A 20,669-nucleotide genomic window follows, 5' to 3' on the forward strand; every position below is an offset into this window, starting at 1 on the left:
TTAATCTTAGTAGAAAGTTTAATCTTCTTGTCTTAATACTATTTCTTGGTTTTATTGAAGACTAGTAACAGTTTCAACAAACGGCAAGGGACTTATAAACTAATCATTTAGTTTTAGTTTCGCCATACTTTTTATGGCGTTTAAAGTACTGGTGCTTTCTTAGACTTTCACTGAGGACAATGCTGCCTTACAGTGCAGTGAGTGTAGAGGCTCAGTGTAAAAAGAAAGTCTTAAGACCAGACTGAGATAACCGATGGACGCCAAGAACCCGAGAAGTGGCTACCCTTCCTCCTTGGGCGATAGATTTTTTCTTCTCCAGCAGATATTGTCTGAAACTAAGGATATCGTACAGCCATCAGGAGACCTAGAAGATGATAAACCCGGAAACCATGGTGATTCAGATTTCCATCGTATGGATGAACAAGTGAATGTGGGATTGGAGTGTACAAATTTGCATGAAATTAAGTGATATTAAAAATTTGCATGAATGGGAGTATTTTTAATCGAACATTAATGAGAAACTTGTACAACAATTAGTAATTCCTGCCTTAGAATTTTTTTTAATATAAAAGGAAAGCTAATCATTTCTTAAAATCTTAAGTTAAATTATCTTAAAGTCATAATACTTTCTATAGAGCAAATCAGTTTTTTTTTATCTCCAAAAAATATAAGTTAATTAAGAAGTGTGCATGAATGCTCAAGCCAAGCAATAGTATACTACTACAGATGCTGAATGCACTAACTCAATGATTGATTCTTATCAAAGTGTTTTCTGTAAAAAAAAAAGTAAAATGATTATAATAAATGGTTCAAATGTAGAACAAACATAGATTTCTAGATTTGAAACAATGCAACTTGCAATTTGTTTGATTTCCTTCCTAATTACTATTTATTATTATTTTGCTAATTATAAACTAAAAGATTGTGTTCCTCAAGAAAAATATCAAATATAATTTATACAATTCTAAAAAGGTTGATAACATCTGCCCTAACCCTTTTGATTGAAATGAAGGAATAGTAAAGTAAAGGACTGCTTTATTAAGATACAAGCCAAACATTGAAGGATAATTATCTTATTTTATTTCCCTTGATTTTTTCTAATTTTTTCTTTTTCAATAAATCAGGAAGCAGCAAATCTTCACCTTCGGCGTCTGTCATCCCTTCATCGGTAGATGTTTCTGGAAGTTTTTCCACTTGAGGTAATTCAGACTCTTCAATGAACTGATCTATGAAACAATATATTCTCCTTTGCTTGTCCACAAATTGCCTGATTCGATTTCTTGTCACTGTGAATATATCAATATTCTGTAAAATTAATTGACAGGTTAGATTTTTTGAACTTCAAAAAAAGAGATAAAAAAATTTTAGTTCACGTTAGCAATTAAATTTAATAACAAAAGAAATAAATAACAGTGCTAGAAATGTATAAACACACACATATTTTTTTTGTAATCATGAAACAACGTTTTAAACCTTTCAATTTGGATAGAATATTACATGATAATTTGGGCGAATCTTGGATAATATTCTAAATGAGGACACCGTTTTTTATTAGTAGGAGTAAGTACAGAATTAATGAAAAACTTGTATTTAATTTCTCTTCCTATCAATTCCAAATGCAAGCAGAAGAACTTTCATTATAAGGAAATATAGAATCTGTTCATTGTCACAATTTACTGAGTTCCTAAAAATATAAGAAATCAAGAATCTCTATGTCGAACATATTAACTTGTAACATCTAAAAACAAGAAATTTATTCTTATTTTAAGATTGAAAAAAAAGAACGAAATAAATTTTACAAACTGTTACTGCTTAAAAATCATTATGATTATTATTATACCATTCTACAGGTACCTCAAGTATTATTTTAATTCTATGTTTTAAAATAGCTCTTTGCAATGATTTGTACTTCTTTATGTATAAAGTAGTCAATTTTCTCTAATAAAAAGATTTAAAAACCACATAAATTTTTGCCTTCGTTTTAATTGTAACACCAAAGTCAGGATCTATATTTTTACATTAATATTACTAAATAATGTCTCAAACAAAAAAATTGACGAAAATGAAATAAAAAATAACAATTTAAAGCTCAAAGCAATTTCCTGTCAGAAACGTTTTAATTTGCATACATTATTAGCTTTTATTTTAACATTTTATTTAGTTTAGAACAGCATTCTGTGATATAATTTAGTCATGTTAAATTTTTATTATATTTTTGTCACTTTCAGTTCGTAGGGAGAAGTACACTAATTTTGATCACGTTCCTCCAGTGAGCTAATTATGTTTTTCAGAATACAATTTTGAAGGAATAGCTGTGTAGGATTCCAAGTAGTATAATGCATTAAGTTCAATATAAAAAAAGTTTTGCGCTATCTTCTTCCAACTGAATTACACTTCCATTAAGTGTAATTATGTCACTTTTTTTTTAAAAAAAATTAAAAGCTAACAAAAGTTCTCAATTGCCAGATCTTGTCACTTTTGTAACTACAAAGCAAGGATAGGCATAGATTTTATTTAGTAACATGTCACCATTTTGTGAGAAAACTGGTTCTACATTTCCTAATTTATTGAATAAGTAATTTAGGATTTTTATTTTTTTTTTCTCTCAATACAATAATAAGACATAAGTGACAGAAAATGGTTATTGTAAAAAAAGATCCAGGGTTAGTTGAATCAAACATTTCCTGCTAAGGAAATAAATTTAAGCTATGAGAGTGCTCTTTTTTCATGAGACTTTTTTTTTATATAATCGCGTCAAATGAACTGATTTATGTTGCCTTTTTTTTAATACTCAAAATATTTGGGGATAAAATATGAAATAAAGGAAGTATCTCAACGTAACTGGAAGGAAGAATCTCTACCAAGGGATCGTGGAATTTCTTTTGAGAACGCAGCACGTGTCGAGATACCAGCTCGAAATCCATCAATATATCTCTGCCCATTATGCTAGTCCAGGATTCGTACTATTGTAGAAAATTGATTGTTAATGTATACGGTGTACACAATTCAATCTTTTATGTTTACTATGGAGGAAAGGGTGGCAAATGGGGTGAGTAAACGTTTGAGCAGTTACATTGAGAGATACGTTTTATTTGACTCTTACATCAAAAAGTTAAAGACCTTCGGTCACAAAATACGAGGGTCGTTTGAAAAGTCCGTGCAAAAATAAAAACTACTTAATTTTTTGGGGTAAACCTTTTTTATTTTTCAACATAGTCTCCTTTTAGGCTTATACACTTCGTCCAACGCTGCTCTAGTTTGTTGATCCCTTCCGAATAATAGGATTTGTCCAAGTCTGAACAATAGCCATTCGTTTCTGCAATCACCTCCTCGTTTGAATAAAATCTTTTTCCCGCCAGCCATTTCTTCATATTGGGGAACAAATAGTAGTCCGAGGGAGCCAAGTCTGGAGAATAGGGGGGATGTGAAACGAGTTGGAACCCTATTTCCATTAATTTTGCGACCACAACTGCTGAGGTGTGAGCTGGTGCGTTGTCGTGATGGAAAAGGACTTTTTTGTGGGCCAATCGTGGGCGTTTTTCTTGCAGCTCGGTTTTCAAACGGTCCAATAACGATGAATAATATGCACCTGTAATAGTTTTACCCTTTTCCAGATAGTCGATGAGGATTATTCCTTGCGAATCCCAAAAGACAGTCGCCATAATCTTTCCGGCCGAAGGAACGGTCTTCGCCTTTTTTGGCGCAGATTCCCCCTTGGTAACCCATTGTTTAGATTGTTCTTTGGTCTCAGGAGTGTAGTGATGTATCCATGTTTCATCCACAGTGACGAAACGACGCTTAAAGTCCTGCGGATTCTTCTGGAATAGCTGCAAACCGTCCTTGCAACACTTCACACGATTTCGTTTTTGGTCAAGCGTGAGCAATCGCGGCACCCATCTTGCGGATAGCTTTGTCATGTCCAAATGTTGATGCAAAATATTATGTACCCGTTCATTCGAGATGCCCACAGCACTAGCAATCTCACGCACCTTCACTCTTCTATCATCCATCACCATATCATGGATTTTATCAATGATTTCTGGAGCAGTAACCTCAACAGGGCGTCCAGAACGTTCAGCGTCACTTGTGCCCATATGGCCACTCCGAAAATTTTGAAACCACTTATAAACTGTTCTAATCGAAGGTGCAGAGTCACCATAATGTTTATCAAGCTTCTCTTTAGTCTCCTGAGGCGTTTTGCCTTTCATAAAGTAGTGTTTAATCAACACACGAAATTCTTTTTCGTCCATTTTTTGAAAATCACTCGACTTCCTCGATTCAAACGAATGCCAAACACAAAGAAATAGACCGATCTGGCTGAAACTTGGTGTGTGTTCTTCCAAGAGATGCTACTAAGTAAACATAACCTCGATACGAGCCAGTGGTGCTATCTCTCTGACTTTGCACGGACTTTTCAAACGACCCTCGTACAGCATGAGATTCATCGTGGCACTCAAGACTTCTACAAAAAGAGGTCTTCTAGGCAGAATTAAAAGTATTAAAATTATTAATTCCTGCTTTCCAGTATTTTGTATAGAATTATATTGCATATATACTGCGAATTTCTTGATGTTGAGTGATGTAGATGGATATTTATTAAGTTAATACCTTCTACTGTAAAATTAAATTTCATGCAGACATCTCTTTCTAGCAGTTAGCAGGCCATTTAAATAATATAACCAGAATTAGCCGGTGCCTAAACTTTGAAGAAAACAATGCTTTAAGGAAGAATGTGGGCTGTGTTCCTTCGTTACAAACAACACTGTCCTTCATCCGACAGCAGCTCTTGGGAAGAGAAAATCTAAGGGCCAGCAGCTGCATGGGAATCCAATATACTAACCCGTTAGCTAATCCCTTCTCCCTCTTAATTATTATTATATTTTTATTAATATAATAGTATATAATTATCATTTATTAGAGAATATTTAGAAGTGAATAGGTAGTGTTTACAGAGTTATTAATCCTTCTCTTCTGATCTTTACCTTTTCTTCCACTCAACAATGACTGTGTACCAAAATCCTGCAAAACATTTTATTTAGGTCTGAGGAAACTAAGTCCACTCCAAGAGCCGCTATTGACCTAAAAGCACCAACGCAGGTGGCATGATAAAGTGTTTTAATGTATTATATCACATTATTGTTCACAACAGATTTTTGACTTTGATTTTTCATCAAAAATATAGTTTTAGGACTCTTCAACATTTAAAAATTTAAACTAATTTAGGCACTGGGCATTAATTAATATTATATTTGAGTGCCTCTTGTTTGGCCTCCTAAACCTTAAATTAAAAAATGCCAATCTTATAATCTACTAAAAATGAAGAAAATGTTGTATATACATGTATCAATATCATTGTTTCTATACTAATAAAATTTCCATTCAAGTATGATTTTGTTTTAAACCTATTCGTTCTATTACTCACCTTTACTATTTCAATTTTTTTTGATAAGCCGGAAATTTTCACTGGAAAAGCTGCAAACATTCCTTCAGGAATTTCATAACTTCCATCTGACAGCACCGTCATTGACGAAGTTTTTTTGGATCCTTGTATTATTCTTCTGCAATGTTGGATGAATGAACTTGCCAACGCGTAGCCGTACGGTGGTTCGTCATGTTTCACCAGCTACAGAATGAAATGTAGTTTATAAAATCAGGACTTTAGAAATCAATTTGAAAATCATAGAAATATATACTCGTATGTAGGTATCAATCAATGAATGTATATGTTCATGAAACTATTAATGAATTTATGTCAATTTTTAATTTCTATTTTTTCATCAATACTTAATGCATTTGTATAAAAAAATAAATGCATATGACATGTATCATTGCATTGAAGGTAAATGTTTACCATAGGATTTTGTTTTTAGTGTGTATTTTGTTGGGAATTAAGAGTTTTTATAAATTCAAATTTTTGAAATTCCTTTTTTTCGGTAATTTGAAGAAGTCATTGTGATATATAATTTACCAAGTGCTGATTTGTGTGAAACAAACGAGTCTTTGTGACACATAGGACAACTGTATACACATGTGCTTATATTTATTTGAGGGGAGGATGTTTGGTGAAGCTGTTGTGAAATGGAATGGAATGAAATGTTGTAACTGGGAAGCTCCTGATTCAAGGTCCGTGAAAAACTAAATTTAAATTTATTGCAAAAATTTATTTGCAAAAAAGTATGAGCTTCGGTCCTGCCTTCAATTCTTTTGGACGATAAGCCCGTTTAAAAAAAAAAAAAATTGACCGTTGATATTTGTGTTTAGGATTAAGTGCAGAACATGCTAGCATTAGAATTTTATTCTGTGTGTGATATAAACTTCAATAAAATTAAGTTCAAAACTGTCTTTTGCAGGGTACTTTGAAGTAATGATTTAAAAAATCTTGAAGCCATTTTACGAAAAACAATTATGCCCATGTAAATTGACTTATCTCGGCGCTTTAAAAATACTCAACTTAAGGAGTGTATACTTGCACCATGCTTCATCTTCTACTGCGTTCATAACAGCAATTTTCAAATCTGGATATTTCTCTGAATGATCAATTTCTTCCATTTTTGATTCGGTCAGTTTAGCCATCAACTGTTCCAAACTTTCAATTGTGAGAGATCTTTTGACTTCTGCTTCCTCTTTAAATTCTTTTTCTCTTTTTTCTTCTTCTTCTCCCATATATCTTTTAGAAATTGATCCGAGCTCTTCTCCTTCAATGCTTGTGTAGTCAAGAGAATTATCTTTTTTATACTCGTCATCGTTTCTTTTTTTATATGCGTCTTCAGAAGCATGTTCCTCCTCTTCAGAAATGAAACTTTCCGAACCTTCATGCATTAAATAGCCAGTTCTATCATCTTCTCCAAATACAGCATCTGCCCCATCAAGATCTTCAGATGTCAGCGATTTACCTGAATCACTATCAGTTATGCGCGGTGGTTCTTCTTCACTAAGCTCTCCTTCTACATAAGACTCGTTTGAAGACTCGCTTGATTCTACTCTAGTTGCATTTAATTTTTCCCTTATCTTTTGGTATAATATTTTCCTGGTTATTTCTTTTTGTTCGGGATCCTTTATATATTTCAAAAATTCAGATTCTTTTACAATAGTTTTCAATGAATATTCATCCGCTTTAAATACGCGGTCCTGCGCAGTTGCTTCTGCGGGAATTATTGATTTAACTTCTTTAAGTTCATCGTATCCAACGTAGCCTAATAATGGCTTAGGCAGTTGCAATACTTCCCAAAGAGATATTTCTTTACCTGGTTTTAAATCTCTTGACACAGTGGCATTGCAACAATCGATGATATTATCTCCAAGTAATATTACGTGGCTGATGGCATCAAGTTTGACCTGAAATTTTTTAGTATACTATTTCAAGTTATCAATAAACATTAAAAACAAAGTTTCTAATAAACTTATGTTCACCTTATGTACTTGTATAAATAGAAATTCTTAAGGAACGTTCAGCAAAATGGGACTTTTTTTAGCCGACGTCTCAAAATTCGTACAATGAGACATCATTAAAATATGTTTATCGGTAAGTGTAACTTAGAATAAGATGAATTATAATAAATAATATACTTTCTGAATAGAAATTAACAATGAACAACCAAGTGATGATTTTGTAAATTTTGTGATTATGGTATGAATCAACTAAGTAGATGGAACTGACTGTAAGTACTTAGGGAAATGGTTTTACACAAACGTTGCCCGAAAAAGTACTTATATATTAACCATACTCTAATTCTTAACCGCTTTTAGTTGAACAATCTTTTATAGTTTCTTATTATTATTATTTTTAAGGCTTTTATACCAAGCAAAGTTTCATGTTTCCCCCAAACATTTTTTGTTGTAATGGTTAATCATTTAATGTTAACAATGTGATAAATTGATTTGTGAGCCACCTTGCAATAAAAAAAAATTAGAATCAAGAAACAAAAAGCTGGTTATAAACTTTCACCTTTCTTACAGAATTTTTACTTTCTCTTTCTCCTTAAATAGATCATATCCCATTTTTGAACATATTCGTTTGAAACAAATCTATCGTAAATTCTAATTATTTTTAAAAATTAAGAAAACATTACATTTATTACTAGTGGGTTTTTGAACAACTTTTCGCTAAGATTTATGATTGTAATTGCAAGAGAAATGAGTGTATGCTAATTAAGGCATTGCTGAACCAAGTTTTCCTAGAATTCATAAGCATTGCCTCCTAGGATTCCAAATTTAAATAAAATTGATTCAACAGAGGAATGTGGCGTATATATTTCTGAATGGCTTTCTGGGTTTTCATGAACTACCTATATAATCGATTTGTAACAGTTCTAATTGGAAGTTTCAGGATTACTGAGTGGAGTATTGCATGAAGAAGTGAGAATCCATTTAGGCATTCGTTTTTCATCTTTACGCAAATACGTGCGGAGTAAATTTCACCATAAATAAAAATCTGTAAGCAATGAAACGGGAGTACATTCTGAAATAATCTAAATCTGAAATAAACCGCTGTTCCTTCTTATTGTTGAGGGACTTTATACGCACATTTAAAGGATCTAAATGTAGCAAGTTCATCAAATCTATCACAATTTTTTGATGAGAATTGTGATCCTATTGGTCTCCGAACCGTTTTCCTAAGCCTCTGAACTAGATTGCGCTGTTTTAATCACTTATACTTGGATTAGCCGTTTTAAGTATCTGGGCATTATTCAGACCATCAAATTAACTTTCCTTATTCATTCAGGACGAACAATAATACATTAATAATAAATCTGTAAAGTTGATTGGTAACTTTGTTTTAAAAGTAAATTCCAACTGACGCTGACTGGAGTAGAAACATGAATCTACAGCTTGTAGTGGTTCTGAGAAATTGGCGCATTTATGAATTACCTGTTCATGCTCAAACTGCATGTAAAGTACAATTAGGAGAAAGCCAATTGATGTGGGCCACATCGCCACAATCTATCACTGTGGGGCATGCTTGCACGGTCAGACCTAACACATTTGGTACTTTGAATATATATTAACAGTTGATGAGGCTATTCATTACACCAAAATGCCTGTTGCAGAATTTTCCTCAGAGAATCTTTCAAATAAAAGTTTCAGGTCCTTACTCATAAATATAGTAAATGAAAAAATAAATATTATTTACTTACCCTAACTTTTTTAGCAATGTAATGTATAGCTCGTGCCTCTGAATATCTGGACATACCTGATATTTGCTCTCCTGGAGTTTCACTAATTTTCATTATCAAATATTCATAAATGCCTGTATAACAGCTAATTACAATAATCTTTATAGATTCTCTTGCACATTTTTTAACGGCTAATGACTGAAAAAAACAGATCATTTCAGTATTCTAGATTTTAGGAAAGTAAAAAATCGCACTAGTTTCATGATGTCTTCTGTCAGATCAGAATATGTTATGTTTAATGAAATTGTTTTCAGAAACAGAAATGTTTCATACGTACTTTTGAAGCAAAGTGGAATGCTTCCGTGATACAAAGCAAGAAAATAAATTTACAAAAACAGAATAAAAATATAATTGTCTCAAATGCAGTTGTATCATAATTGACAAGTTGATAACCGTAGTTTTTCTTTCGTAATTGAATCAAGTATTAGTTAGAGTATGTATTTTTTTTTATGAATAAGTTGAATAAATTGAAGATCTATTAAAATAAAATATGAACTGGATTTCGTATTTTTAAATAATATGGACTCACTAGTGCTTTTAAATATTTAAATTCGTTTCTAATGTTATTTTCAAGTTCGTCTAATGGAAAAGCTTGTATTGGATGAACTACTAGGAAGTCAGCATGTCTCAAAGCTTTTTCCAGATTTTTTTCTTCAATGATTTCTGTAATAGGAATGTAATAATTTAGTTATTGTTAATCGCAGTAACATGGAAGATGTAGTTTTCTGATTTTGTTCGATAAAACTTGTAACTACTTACAACTGTTAAACTGAAGAAAACACTAAAAACAATTTTAGAGAAGTATAGCAAGCATGCTAGGCGAGAGCGCGTTATAGCTTATAGAATTAACTTTAACTTCTTTGTAAGTCTCTAATCCTAACTCTCTCCGCCACCGCATAATGCTACGACGAGAGAGAAATAAAAAGGATAAACTTCCTTAACAAATAATAACCACATTGTGAACCCTTAGCGACGCCAGTTAGTCAAGGGAGGCTTCTGTAATCCAGCTCTTCGCGTTCACAATATGATTTTAGGCAATGACATTATTGATTCTTACAAACGTTTTTCAGTAACAACAGGACATGACGAATTTCGTGATCAAAGAAAAAGGAGTTTGGTGTAGCCTAAACGGATTTGCTAGTATGCTTTACACATAAAATTTGGTTCAAAATGATATAATATACTTAACTTCAATGAAAGGAAGTCCTGATAACATGATCTCCCCGATGACATAACGGGCATCAGTTCTATATTTCAGACTATCATGCAAAATAATTTTAAATAACCATCGCTGAGGTGTTAACGATCCAATTCCAATTTCATAAATCGTGGGAAGTATAAATTCTCTTCTTATGTTAACGAAAACAATTTTTTTAGAAGAGAAGCAAATTTTTTGAAACTGAAAGTAAAATTTTATTTATAAAAAATACTACTTTTGTAATAAAGTTCATAGTAAATAATAAAATACAGTGAATAAAAGTTCATGATGGCTATAAAGTAAATAAAACATTGGAATTAGTATATCGACAAACTGGCTGAATTAAAGTACAGAACTGGAGAAACGTTTCTAAAAGCGAAAACTGCCACTTCTAAATTGGATCGATTGGTGAAGATCTCTTGACTGTACGTGCAATACACTTCGCATTTTATTTTTATTTATAGGAAGTACTAATAAGTCTAACTCTTGATTAAACGGTTAAATGTACAACGACCTACATCTAACGAACTTGAATTCTGGACGCTGATCTTGAGAGAGAGTTTCATTACATTGTACTCTTCAAATGCATTAGAAAGATGGCTGATGAAAAGGTTGTTAAAATTTACCAGAACGATAGTTATTTTTGGTATAATTAGATCATTTTTCATGCTTAATCACTCATACATTCGGATCAGCAGCTATGGACCATGAGATTTAATATCGGGATGAATCTCATGATAACTTTCATGAGATTTCATCTCTTAAACTAATTTGACATCTTTGGAAGGACTTTGTAATTTGAATCTGCAACGTGAATAAAATATTTCCCTGATTGGAATAAAAAAAACTTACACTTGCAAGGTATGATTTGACTTTGTATTCTAGCGGGAGCAATTGTTCAGCCATGTTTTCAAGTGTTTTTTAAAACTAAAAAAAAGTAATAATGTTGGGGTTTGTTTGCATTAACAAAACACAGAAGTAAGGGTTAAATAATATTTTTATTTTTAAAAGTTTTTTTTCGTTGTAACTGAAATTATTTGTAACGTTACTTAGTAACTTTTTACACATGAGAATTAAATGTAATAAAGAAGAAACGGTTATCGCTTAATGCAGTGTCCAATGAAATACACTGTATTTTTTCAACTGATTGCCTAATACATTTAGGTACCAGTTTTATTACTATTTTGAAATGTGCCCTTGAAATTTTGCATATTTGCATTCACTTTTCTAAAAGCATTCGCATTTATGCTACCACATACATCATGATGCCCATGGACATTGCAGTTTGCGAGCAAAGGGAGTACATTCTCATCACAAAACTCCTACAGCCTTTGAAGCTACAGCCTCTCTCCTAGAATTTCACGTTCAAATAGTTGGTAAACTAAGTAATTATCAGCTTACCACCTCTTCTCTATCAACTAAAAATTCTTCTTCAAGATATTTTTTTAGATTAAGTTACTTAATTATAGCATTGAGACCTCCTACATGTTCTAGATCTCGAGAGAGAAGAGACGATCTGAGAGCAAACATTTTAAGTTAGTTCTATCCCGCAAATCACGAAGGAGATGAGCTCCAATTCTGTTACTACCAACTAATCTAATCTGAAACTGGAGTCTCCTTAAGGAAGTGTTTGTGAATTTACTTTACGTTTTTTGAAATATTTTCGTAAAACGGGACCCAGAGAAGTATTTACATGGAATATTCATGTCGAAGGATAAAAAGTTAAATCTATTGCGAAAATTTCAATAAACTGTTGGAACACAATCTGGATTCGGGGCATAATTTTTTTTTGTGAAATTTGCTTAGCTAATCCAGAGATCATTTTTAAATGGCCAAACTTATTTAAATCCATTAATGTAGATCTTCAGCTTAAAAGCACAACTGTAATCCTCACAATTATTTTTAAACAGTCGATGCGCAAAAAAAAAAAAAAAAAATAAATTACACATTTTAAACTTCTGTAAAATAAACCATTACCAAGTGTGGCCAAACCAACAATTTTCTAACTGCTGATAATTGAATAAAGGGTGTGGGAATATTGGAAAAGTGATTAACCAGAATTTGTGATGCATGAGTGTAAGGACGTAAATACTTTTATGATATGATAAGAGATAAAATTTAGATAGCAGTAACACACCTATTTTGAAACTGACTCTCTTTCACAGTATTTTTGTTTGTAATTAATTTTGAATTAATGTGAGAATGAGTGTTCTGAAAACAGTTTATTATTTTGCATTTACTTTTGGTAAGAATTTTATGTTATTTATAGTCAAGTAATACAAACAAAATCTATTAACTTTGAATTACTCTTAAACATTATTCATAGCTGCTTTAGTTATATTCGCATTACTTGGATTAGCTGCAACAAGCAAAATGACATTTGTAGAGCTGAACTTTATTTGGAAATTGTTCCTTTTACCTTGATAGGGGAGCACACGATGATTCCCTAGGAGATTCTCATTAAAGATAAATCCTATAAGTTTCCATCCTAATGCTTATTTGCTTAATTGATTCAATCTTTTACGTGGGTAAAGCTCATATACCCTTTCCTTGTAAGAAATGGAGTATTATATTTGTTAATAGCAACCTAATTTTTAATTTCAGTCGTAATCAGTTCATTGTTCAGTGATGTAGATGCAAGAAGAAAAATATTAAGAGGTCGCAAAACTATTACAAGGGAATACCATAGTAAGTATGAATTTATTTATATATTTTTTGTTTTTCTGAATTTGTACTTCTACTGTTTGAAATTTAGCATTTTAAGCCATTAAGTAAGGATGTACCATTATGTACTTCTAATGAAATGAAACTAGACAGAACCATGAACAAGCAGCTAACGTTAGGCTTTTACAATCTTTTTCTTTTTAAAAAATAATAAATACATATACCCTCCCATGTTGAGTGAATTTGGCAGAAATTATGTAAACAACTGATTAATTCAAGTACCTAACTATTACGCTACCCTACATTTATAGGTATGACGTACAATTTAATTACAAAATATTTTACGCACGTGATTTAATTTTGCTATTCCATGCATAACAATGAATTCTTAATCGAAATGAATATTTTAGGTCGACATTGCTTATTTAAAATATTTGTTAATTAATTAATTCTGCCAAATTCAATTAATAGATATTAGAAATTAATTTCAAATCATGATATTTATGAATTCCTTGGGCTGCGGGGATCTATCTTTTTTCTATTAATAACATAGAATAAATAACCGATGATCTCCTTGGCGTTGTTGCACTATTGAAGCATGGAAGGGCCATGTGCTGCATGGTTCAAAAGACGATGGGAGATGAACACAAAGATTGTGGGAAGAAACAGTTTCGTTTCTCAGTTCTCTAGATAGTATTTTTGTCTCAAACAACAGTGACTTCCTAATAACGAATGTACATTTTCATTCTCCTTGTTACGAATGAAGTGGCTCCTCCAAAGTGCTGCCCGTTTCTCAGGCGATACTCAACGACTTTGTCCTAGGCAGCAGTTCTCATTCCTTCATTTTTCTCTCTTTAAAGAGATACGGTGGGTGGGTTTGTTCTAGCTTTTATAACTGCTTGCTTTCACTCCTTAACATTTCTTCAGTAAAATCTTTTCACAGAAGTCACATCTTTACAGTCTTAGAATCAGTAAAATGCCAGATAGTGCAGGCTTCTGAGCTTGAAAGTAACCTTATGATTCTTTCATTTGCAAATTAGTGCCTATTCGCTGCCTTCAATCCCCTGGCACTGAACCCACTTGTAAATCGTGTAAGTTACTGGGACTTTAATCTTGAAATTAATCGTTAATTCCGGAGATGTAGTGATAACAAAAACCATTGTTTCCAGAAGTGCAAAAATGTACCTACAGTTCTTCGCCACAATGACAATCTTCTGTTAATAACCACCGAATATATTATATTATATATAACGAATTTATTATACTTTCCTTTTTTTCCAGAGGAACCATTGCTTCCTGCTTGGGCAAAAGTAATACTTATTGGCGTTGGCTTGTTGCTAAGTGGAGTAGTATTGTACTTCATCCTTTACAAATTTCTGGTTACTGATTAAGTTGTAAAGAGATTCTAATTCTAATAGTTTCTCTTCTTTAGTATTTATTTTACCGTACATAATTATAAAAAATGAAATAGCACTTTTCAAATTTTTCTTAAAATATTTGAGAGTACTTGTGAACATTCACAAGAACTGCTATTATCTGCAAAAGATGGCATATTTTATTATTTTTTAAATGTTAGAAAAAATCTGTGTACATACTTCTGTTATTTTATTTTTGCAAGCATGTACTTCGAAATTTTGTATCGAAAGACAAACAAAATAATGATGTCTGTAGTTTGAGTTTTATGGCAGAAATAGCAATGTAGTAAATAATATGATATCCTGTAAAATTATTTCATTATTATGTTTATTTTATTTTTTTAATAAAAGAATCGTTGTATTTTCTAATTTAAGATTTTCATGATCATTACTATCAAAGTACAAATAATGACATAATCAGACCAAACAAATCTGAATTGATTTTTTTGGGATATAATAAAATACTATTTTAATTACTTTTTGTTTTCAGTTTTACTCCTTATAATTAGAATCAATTAATTCCAAGCAAGTAGCTACTCTTTTTTTTTTTAAATAAGATAATTTTACTAACTTTTTGAGGCTAACAACGTTTCTAGAACTGAAAATTTTAAAAGTTACTAACTTTGTAGAAAATTAATAAGTTACAGGTTAATTGATTTAAACAAAAAAAATCATAAGATTAGAACATTGAAATGCAGTACTTCACGAACCTTGTACTTCTATCCATCTTTGGGAGATTCTTCCATTACTTTGGGAGATGCGCCTCTTACAGTTCTACCTCCCTAAAAATTAATGTTCTCTCAGAAAGATATTCCAGGAACCAAGGATATTTTAACAGAGAAAGAAACGTTACGCCCAAGATATCGTAGATATTAAACCTTTGATTTTTTTCAACTGAGAAACTTCACGAATAAAGGAAATATCTCATAATAAGGCACTTAATTAACTTCACCTCGCTTGAACAGGAAGATTATGGATTTAACAAACGAATAGAGCATAACAACATTACGTCTGTAATCTAATTTAATTTAAAGACAAATTTTTTTTAATCAAAATATTAAGCGCATTCTTAAATAAACTCATGAGTTCTGCTGTCGATGCCCCGCGTCAGAAGGGATTAGCTTAATGAGTGTGTACCGAATATCCTCATGAAGATCCTGGGGAGTATTTAAACCCGGGGTTTGAATCTAGCTGCCGGGCTTTAGATTTTTTCTTGCTGGAAGCCACTTACAGCTCACCCACAATGCTTTTTAAACTTGAGAATACTGTCTGGAAGCCGAAAAAGGCAAGTAAAAAAAAAAACTCCAGTCATCAATGACCACAAATTTTTACGCGCCAATACTTAAGAAAAAAACTTCTTTTACAAATTACAACGGCTTGCAACACATTACCACAGTTGACCATTCTACCCTTCTCACTTAGCACCCTGACCGAAACATAATTATAATATGTAACCGAAGTAATAATAACCAAATAAAGGAAGTACAGTGGCACCCAACTCCACAATTTTCTTATCTACAACTTAAACACACCTTCATTGCCTCAAAAAAAAACAAGGAGGCTGAAATAGTAGTGGTTCTGAGATATCTTAGAAGATTGAATTCAGGATCATACTGACAGTCATTGCATTCACACCGTTTTAAATAACAGGGCACATTAGTGCATTGGTGGAGTGGAAAATTAGTGGTTTATTTTAGTGCATATTTTGTTTATACATTAAATAAATCTAAAAGAATTAACTCTTGGAATTGAAGAATGGTTTTCCCCAAATTTCAATCGAATTATGAAGTCGGTACAGATCGGGTTAAAGATCCTTTTTTTGTTAAGTTAATTACATATTGAAATGTATTGCAAGTATTGTCAAAATCTGCTAGGAAATCAGAAAATATTTTTGGTGATATTGTATATTATTCATATTTATTATAATACTTGATTCTAAGAAACTTTTATTGCAAAAAATAACAAAATATTTCTGTTTTTGAATTATTTATTTATTTTGTAGAAGATCGTTATATAAATAAAAATTCATCAGTCATAATTTGTAAGATTAACATCCTTCAAGTACTTTTTTTATATAACTAATTTTTTGGAAGGAGCAACTAGCACAATAATAGAATACAAATTGACAACATAAGAATTAGGTCATTGCAGTAAATCCAAGCTTTTGAAGACCCGCTTTTTGAGGGGAATTTCAAAGTAATCCTTGTTAATTGAAGGTGTCATTGGTTTACAGCCAGTACCTTTATTATGGCCTTGTAATGTTTATTGTACCATTTAGTATTAGCGGTTACTTTTTCCACTGTCTGATCTGCCACTAGTTTAGCTCCCTTAAGTAAGTCTTTATGTTCCAAGACAAATTGCTTCCACTGATAACAAATAAAATAAATATTTCAACTACAAATTTTAATTATTTTATTTATTTATTTTTATTCTAATTTAAAATTTTAAAGTTTATAGATTAATAGTCATGCGATTTCAATAAAATCATTTTTATGCATCTATATTAAATAAAGCATTAGCTTTATTAATAGTTATTAAACTATGTACCGATTTTTGCTACATTATTGCTACATTATTTATCTGAAAGATTAGATTCTAAGTGTTATCCACAAAACCTACGCCCGGAGAGTCTGAATGTTTTTGTCTGTACTGGTATTCTGAGCACTTTCCTCTAATGCTGTATGTTTAACCAGAATTATGAGTCTTGGTGAAGGACTCTTAGGCAAAGTCTTCTTCAAAGAACCAAACCCTGCGCCACTCAAGCTTTCGCACAGTCACAATGCTTACCGAGCAGTTACATCTTCTTCCTGATAGAAAGAAGTTATCCTCTACCAGGCCATTACGAAGCATGTGTTTATTTAATCTGCAAGGACCGAAAAAAGAGCTGCGATCAATAAAATAACTGCCCGGCCTTGCTAGACTTATGCCGCAATAAGTTTAGGGAATAGCTGCTGATGAACTTTTCTTCGGACACGCCAAAATGAATTTCTGAATTTCTCATTTCTTTTTTATTGATTTATTTTGTTCTATTACTCTGTTCCTATTAAGTTTGATTGTACTATAGGATGCATCAATCAAATCGTGAAAAAGCATGTAAGTTATGGAGAACAGAATTACAAGCTTCTGTTCAACTAGTAACTATTAAAGTCTGTAATTATTTATAATTTTAATCGCGCAAAACAGATGAGGGGGAAATATATGGACTATAAAATGTTTCACATACCTTATTTGCTTCTTCCTTGAAAACAAGATTGCTTGCACATGACTCCAGATATCCTTCAATGGCAGAAGTTCTATCCGCGTGGCTATAATAATTTCAATTAATTTAGGAAAGATTAAAAGTTCAAGAAGATGAATTTTATGATTGGTTGAAGAAAAACCTTTTTTTCAAATGGTCTAAGTTTAATAAATATAATATAATTTGATTATGATTTTATGGTGTTTTATTATGCATTTCATGAATGCACGGTGAATAATAAGAAGAAGAAAAGAATAATAAGAGAGAGGACATTATCAAAAAAGTTCGTGTGTGCACACTAAGAAGAGAGATTGTTGCATTTTTAGATTTTCGTTGGGAAAGAGAAATTCCACGAATTTTTGAAAGAATTAACTGTGTTTAAACAATTACGTTTTGATTAGGCGATAACAAAAAATTTGATTAAAGTAAACATTATAACTATATACAAGGCCTTCAAGGCTACTTACTACTTATTTATATCTATAAGCCTGTTTTTTAAAAATTCACATGCTACATAAAGTCCAACTGTTTGACTTGCCACACTGCTAAATGTCCCAATAGAATCCTGCTTTCTTATGGCAGATTTATGTTCAATGGACCATTCTAAATATCTAGGAAAATACAAAGTAAATTGTTACTACGTGACAAACGCAAAATAAAATTTTAAATGGAAATATGTAAGTTTGACTTGGTAAAATACAGTTATCATTGTCTCAATTTAGGTCGAAAAACTTTCACTTCACTCTTGTCATTACATAATTTCAAAGTTTTTACTAAAAAGATTGGTAAAAACTATTTTTAGAATGAGATTATGAGGGCGATGAGAGGGGAGACTAAGGTGGTTTAGGTATAAACCAGATAGCTTACTCCAACGTAAATTTCTAATACTAATTATACAGACTGTTATGAACTACTGCTCATTCGAAAGAGTGAAAGAAACAAATACAGCAACAATTTTGCCATTTTTTAGAAATTGGAACGTGAGTTCGCCTCACCCAACTATATTTTCATTTTGCGGTCAATGTTATAGAGGTACAGCCTTGGCAGTAAGGCTTATTAGATACGAGTATGTCACACTGTTACCAAACTATGGATGATGATCTAAATCCCTAAGTTTTAAGTAACAATTCAGAAGAATGCAATTGGAAGCGTTGTATCTTTTGAAAACTCTCATATTTGTTTTTAGAGCGATTTTAAAAATCTAAATCTCAAGATAAATTTCAATACAAACTGATGATAAATTGTTTTCCAAATATACTTTAATATCCGCTTTCCAAACCTGAAACGGAAATTTCGGTAATCGGCAATACATAAAATACATAGAGAATCACTTACGATTTTCTTCTAACTTCGCGCGCATATAACTTACATTTAGATCAATAACACAATAACATTTATTAGAATAATTTTTCTAGAAAAGTTCTTTTTAGGGCAATTTAAAGACACATGTTTTATCAAATATTTAGAATATCAGATAAAACTGTAATATTTTACTATTTACTCTGAATTTTAATATTGTTTTAATTTAAAAGGATTATATTCTAATATAGATAATTGATCTAATGAATAACTTGCATACCTATTTAGGATCCAAATATCTCTGCTACAAGCAAGAGCCCTTAATAAGCGAGATTTCTCACTTCCAAGATTAGAATTAAGATATCTTTTCCACAGGAAATCCCAGGTTTCCGTATCACCAAATTTAATTGCAGTACAATAAACGACATCTCGAACATTTGTTGGAATTCTAAAATTGTAATATAATGTAGGGTTCTTTTTCAATATAAATACAGGGTGTCCAGAGTTATATGCTCCACCCACTTTTTTTTTAACGGCGGGAAATTTCGAAAAAAATAAAAAACACGTTTGTAATCATTTTTAGCCTAGTTTATTTTCAGTGATTCACCCATTTTTTTAAACCCCCAATATCCCGAGATACGCATACAACTTTTTTTTTAAATGGAACGGTTTTTTTTTTGCATATTTTTATAGTATTTGAGCTCCAAAAAAAAAAAATTTTTAATCGGTTAGGTTTTTAAAAAGTTATAGTAATTTAAAATATGAAAAACGAATTTCAGTTTAATGTCAAAATTACCTTATTTTTTTTTAAAAAGAATCTGTTCAAACTGGGCACAATCAACGGATAGACAAGCCAAAACTCCAGACTCCCACGTTCTGTTTGTAGCAGCACTTACGGTGGCAAAGTCAACATCTAGGAAGGCTAGAGTTATTCGTCGTTCAGTTTGTTCTTTCTACAAACGTTTGGTGTGGAGTTTTAGGAAATCAACTAATCAGCCCATACTTCTACAGAGTGAACTTAAATGGTGAAAGGTATCTAACTTTTTTAAAGAGATTTTGCCAGTTCTGCTTGAAGATGTTCCTTTACAACGTCGGCTAGATATGTATTTTCAATAAAATGGTTGCCCGGCACATAGTGCGAGAGTTGTTCGACGTTACCTAGACAGAAATTTCCTTAAAAAGTGCTTAGGAACTCATTGTCCGATCATGTGCCGATTAGTTGATTTCCTAAAACTCCACACCAAACGTTTAGAAAGAACAAGCTGAACGTCGAATAACTCTAGCCTGCCTAGATCTTGACTTTGCCACCATAAGTGCTGCTACAAACAGAACGTGGGAGTCTGGAGTTTTGGCTTGTCTATCCGTTGATTGTGCCCAGTTTGAACAGATTCTTTTTAAAAAAATAAGGTAATTTTGACATTAAACTGAAATTCGTTTTTCATATTTTAAATTACCATAACTTTTTAAAAACCTAACCGATTTAAAATATTTTTTTTTTGAGCTCAAATACTATAAAAATATGCAAAAAAAACGTTCCATTTAAAAAAAAAGTTGTATGCGTATCTCGGGATATTGGGGGTTTAAAAAAATGGGTGAATCACTGAAAATAAACTAGGCTAAAAATGATTACAAACGTGTTTTTTATTTTTTCGAAATTTCCCGCCGTTAAAAAAAAAGTGGGT

General features: G+C 31.7%; 3 protein-coding genes across 8 annotated transcripts in view; 1 reads left to right on the plus strand and 2 right to left on the minus strand.

Moving 5' to 3' along the window:
- Positions 1–1,015: 1,015 nt before the first annotated feature.
- On the minus strand, positions 1,016–12,273 carry LOC141452170 (uncharacterized). 4 transcript variants are annotated; one of them, XM_074124078.1, is made up of 8 exons: positions 11,224–12,273; positions 10,362–10,572; positions 9,703–9,836; positions 9,135–9,311; positions 6,451–7,335; positions 5,423–5,623; positions 4,983–5,079; positions 1,168–1,305 (listed from the first exon to the last, which is right to left on the minus strand). In XM_074124078.1, exons 1-7 carry the CDS (start codon positions 11,275–11,277, stop codon positions 5,032–5,034), a joined length of 1,710 nt encoding a protein of 569 aa, XP_073980179.1. In that variant the 5' UTR covers positions 11,278–12,273; the 3' UTR covers positions 1,168–1,305; positions 4,983–5,031. The 4 variants fall into 4 exon arrangements, with proteins under 4 accessions (XP_073980178.1, XP_073980180.1, XP_073980179.1 ...); XM_074124077.1 differs by lacking the exon at positions 4,983–5,079 and having other exon boundaries at positions 1,016–1,305; positions 11,224–11,427; XM_074124079.1 differs by lacking the exon at positions 4,983–5,079 and having other exon boundaries at positions 1,149–1,286.
- A 183-nt stretch (positions 12,274–12,456) lies between these two features.
- Positions 12,457–14,926, plus strand: hoka. Its single transcript, XM_074124101.1, has 3 exons — positions 12,457–12,616; positions 12,976–13,059; positions 14,317–14,926. Exons 1-3 carry the CDS (start codon positions 12,574–12,576, stop codon positions 14,424–14,426), a joined length of 237 nt encoding a protein of 78 aa, XP_073980202.1. The 5' UTR covers positions 12,457–12,573; the 3' UTR covers positions 14,427–14,926.
- Positions 14,927–16,419: 1,493 nt separating this feature from the next.
- LOC141452165 (aminopeptidase N-like) overlaps positions 16,420–20,669 on the minus strand; it is a 40,433-nt gene continuing 36,183 nt past the window's right edge. For all 3 annotated transcript variants that reach the window (XM_074124067.1, XM_074124069.1, XM_074124068.1), the window contains exons 11-14: positions 19,268–19,435; positions 18,156–18,299; positions 17,674–17,755; positions 16,420–16,816 (exon numbers count right to left, since the gene is read on the minus strand). In XM_074124067.1, coding sequence (XP_073980168.1) covers positions 16,670–16,816; positions 17,674–17,755; positions 18,156–18,299; positions 19,268–19,435 — 541 coding nt within the window. In that variant the 3' untranslated portion in view covers positions 16,420–16,669. The remainder of the gene's footprint in view (positions 16,817–17,673; positions 17,756–18,155; positions 18,300–19,267; positions 19,436–20,669) is intronic.

Source organism: Rhodnius prolixus, unplaced genomic scaffold, assembly GCF_049639745.1.
Source record: "Rhodnius prolixus isolate KJV_2025 unplaced genomic scaffold, Rpr scaffold_3, whole genome shotgun sequence".
Classification (NCBI taxonomy): Eukaryota; Metazoa; Arthropoda; class Insecta; order Hemiptera; family Reduviidae; genus Rhodnius; species Rhodnius prolixus.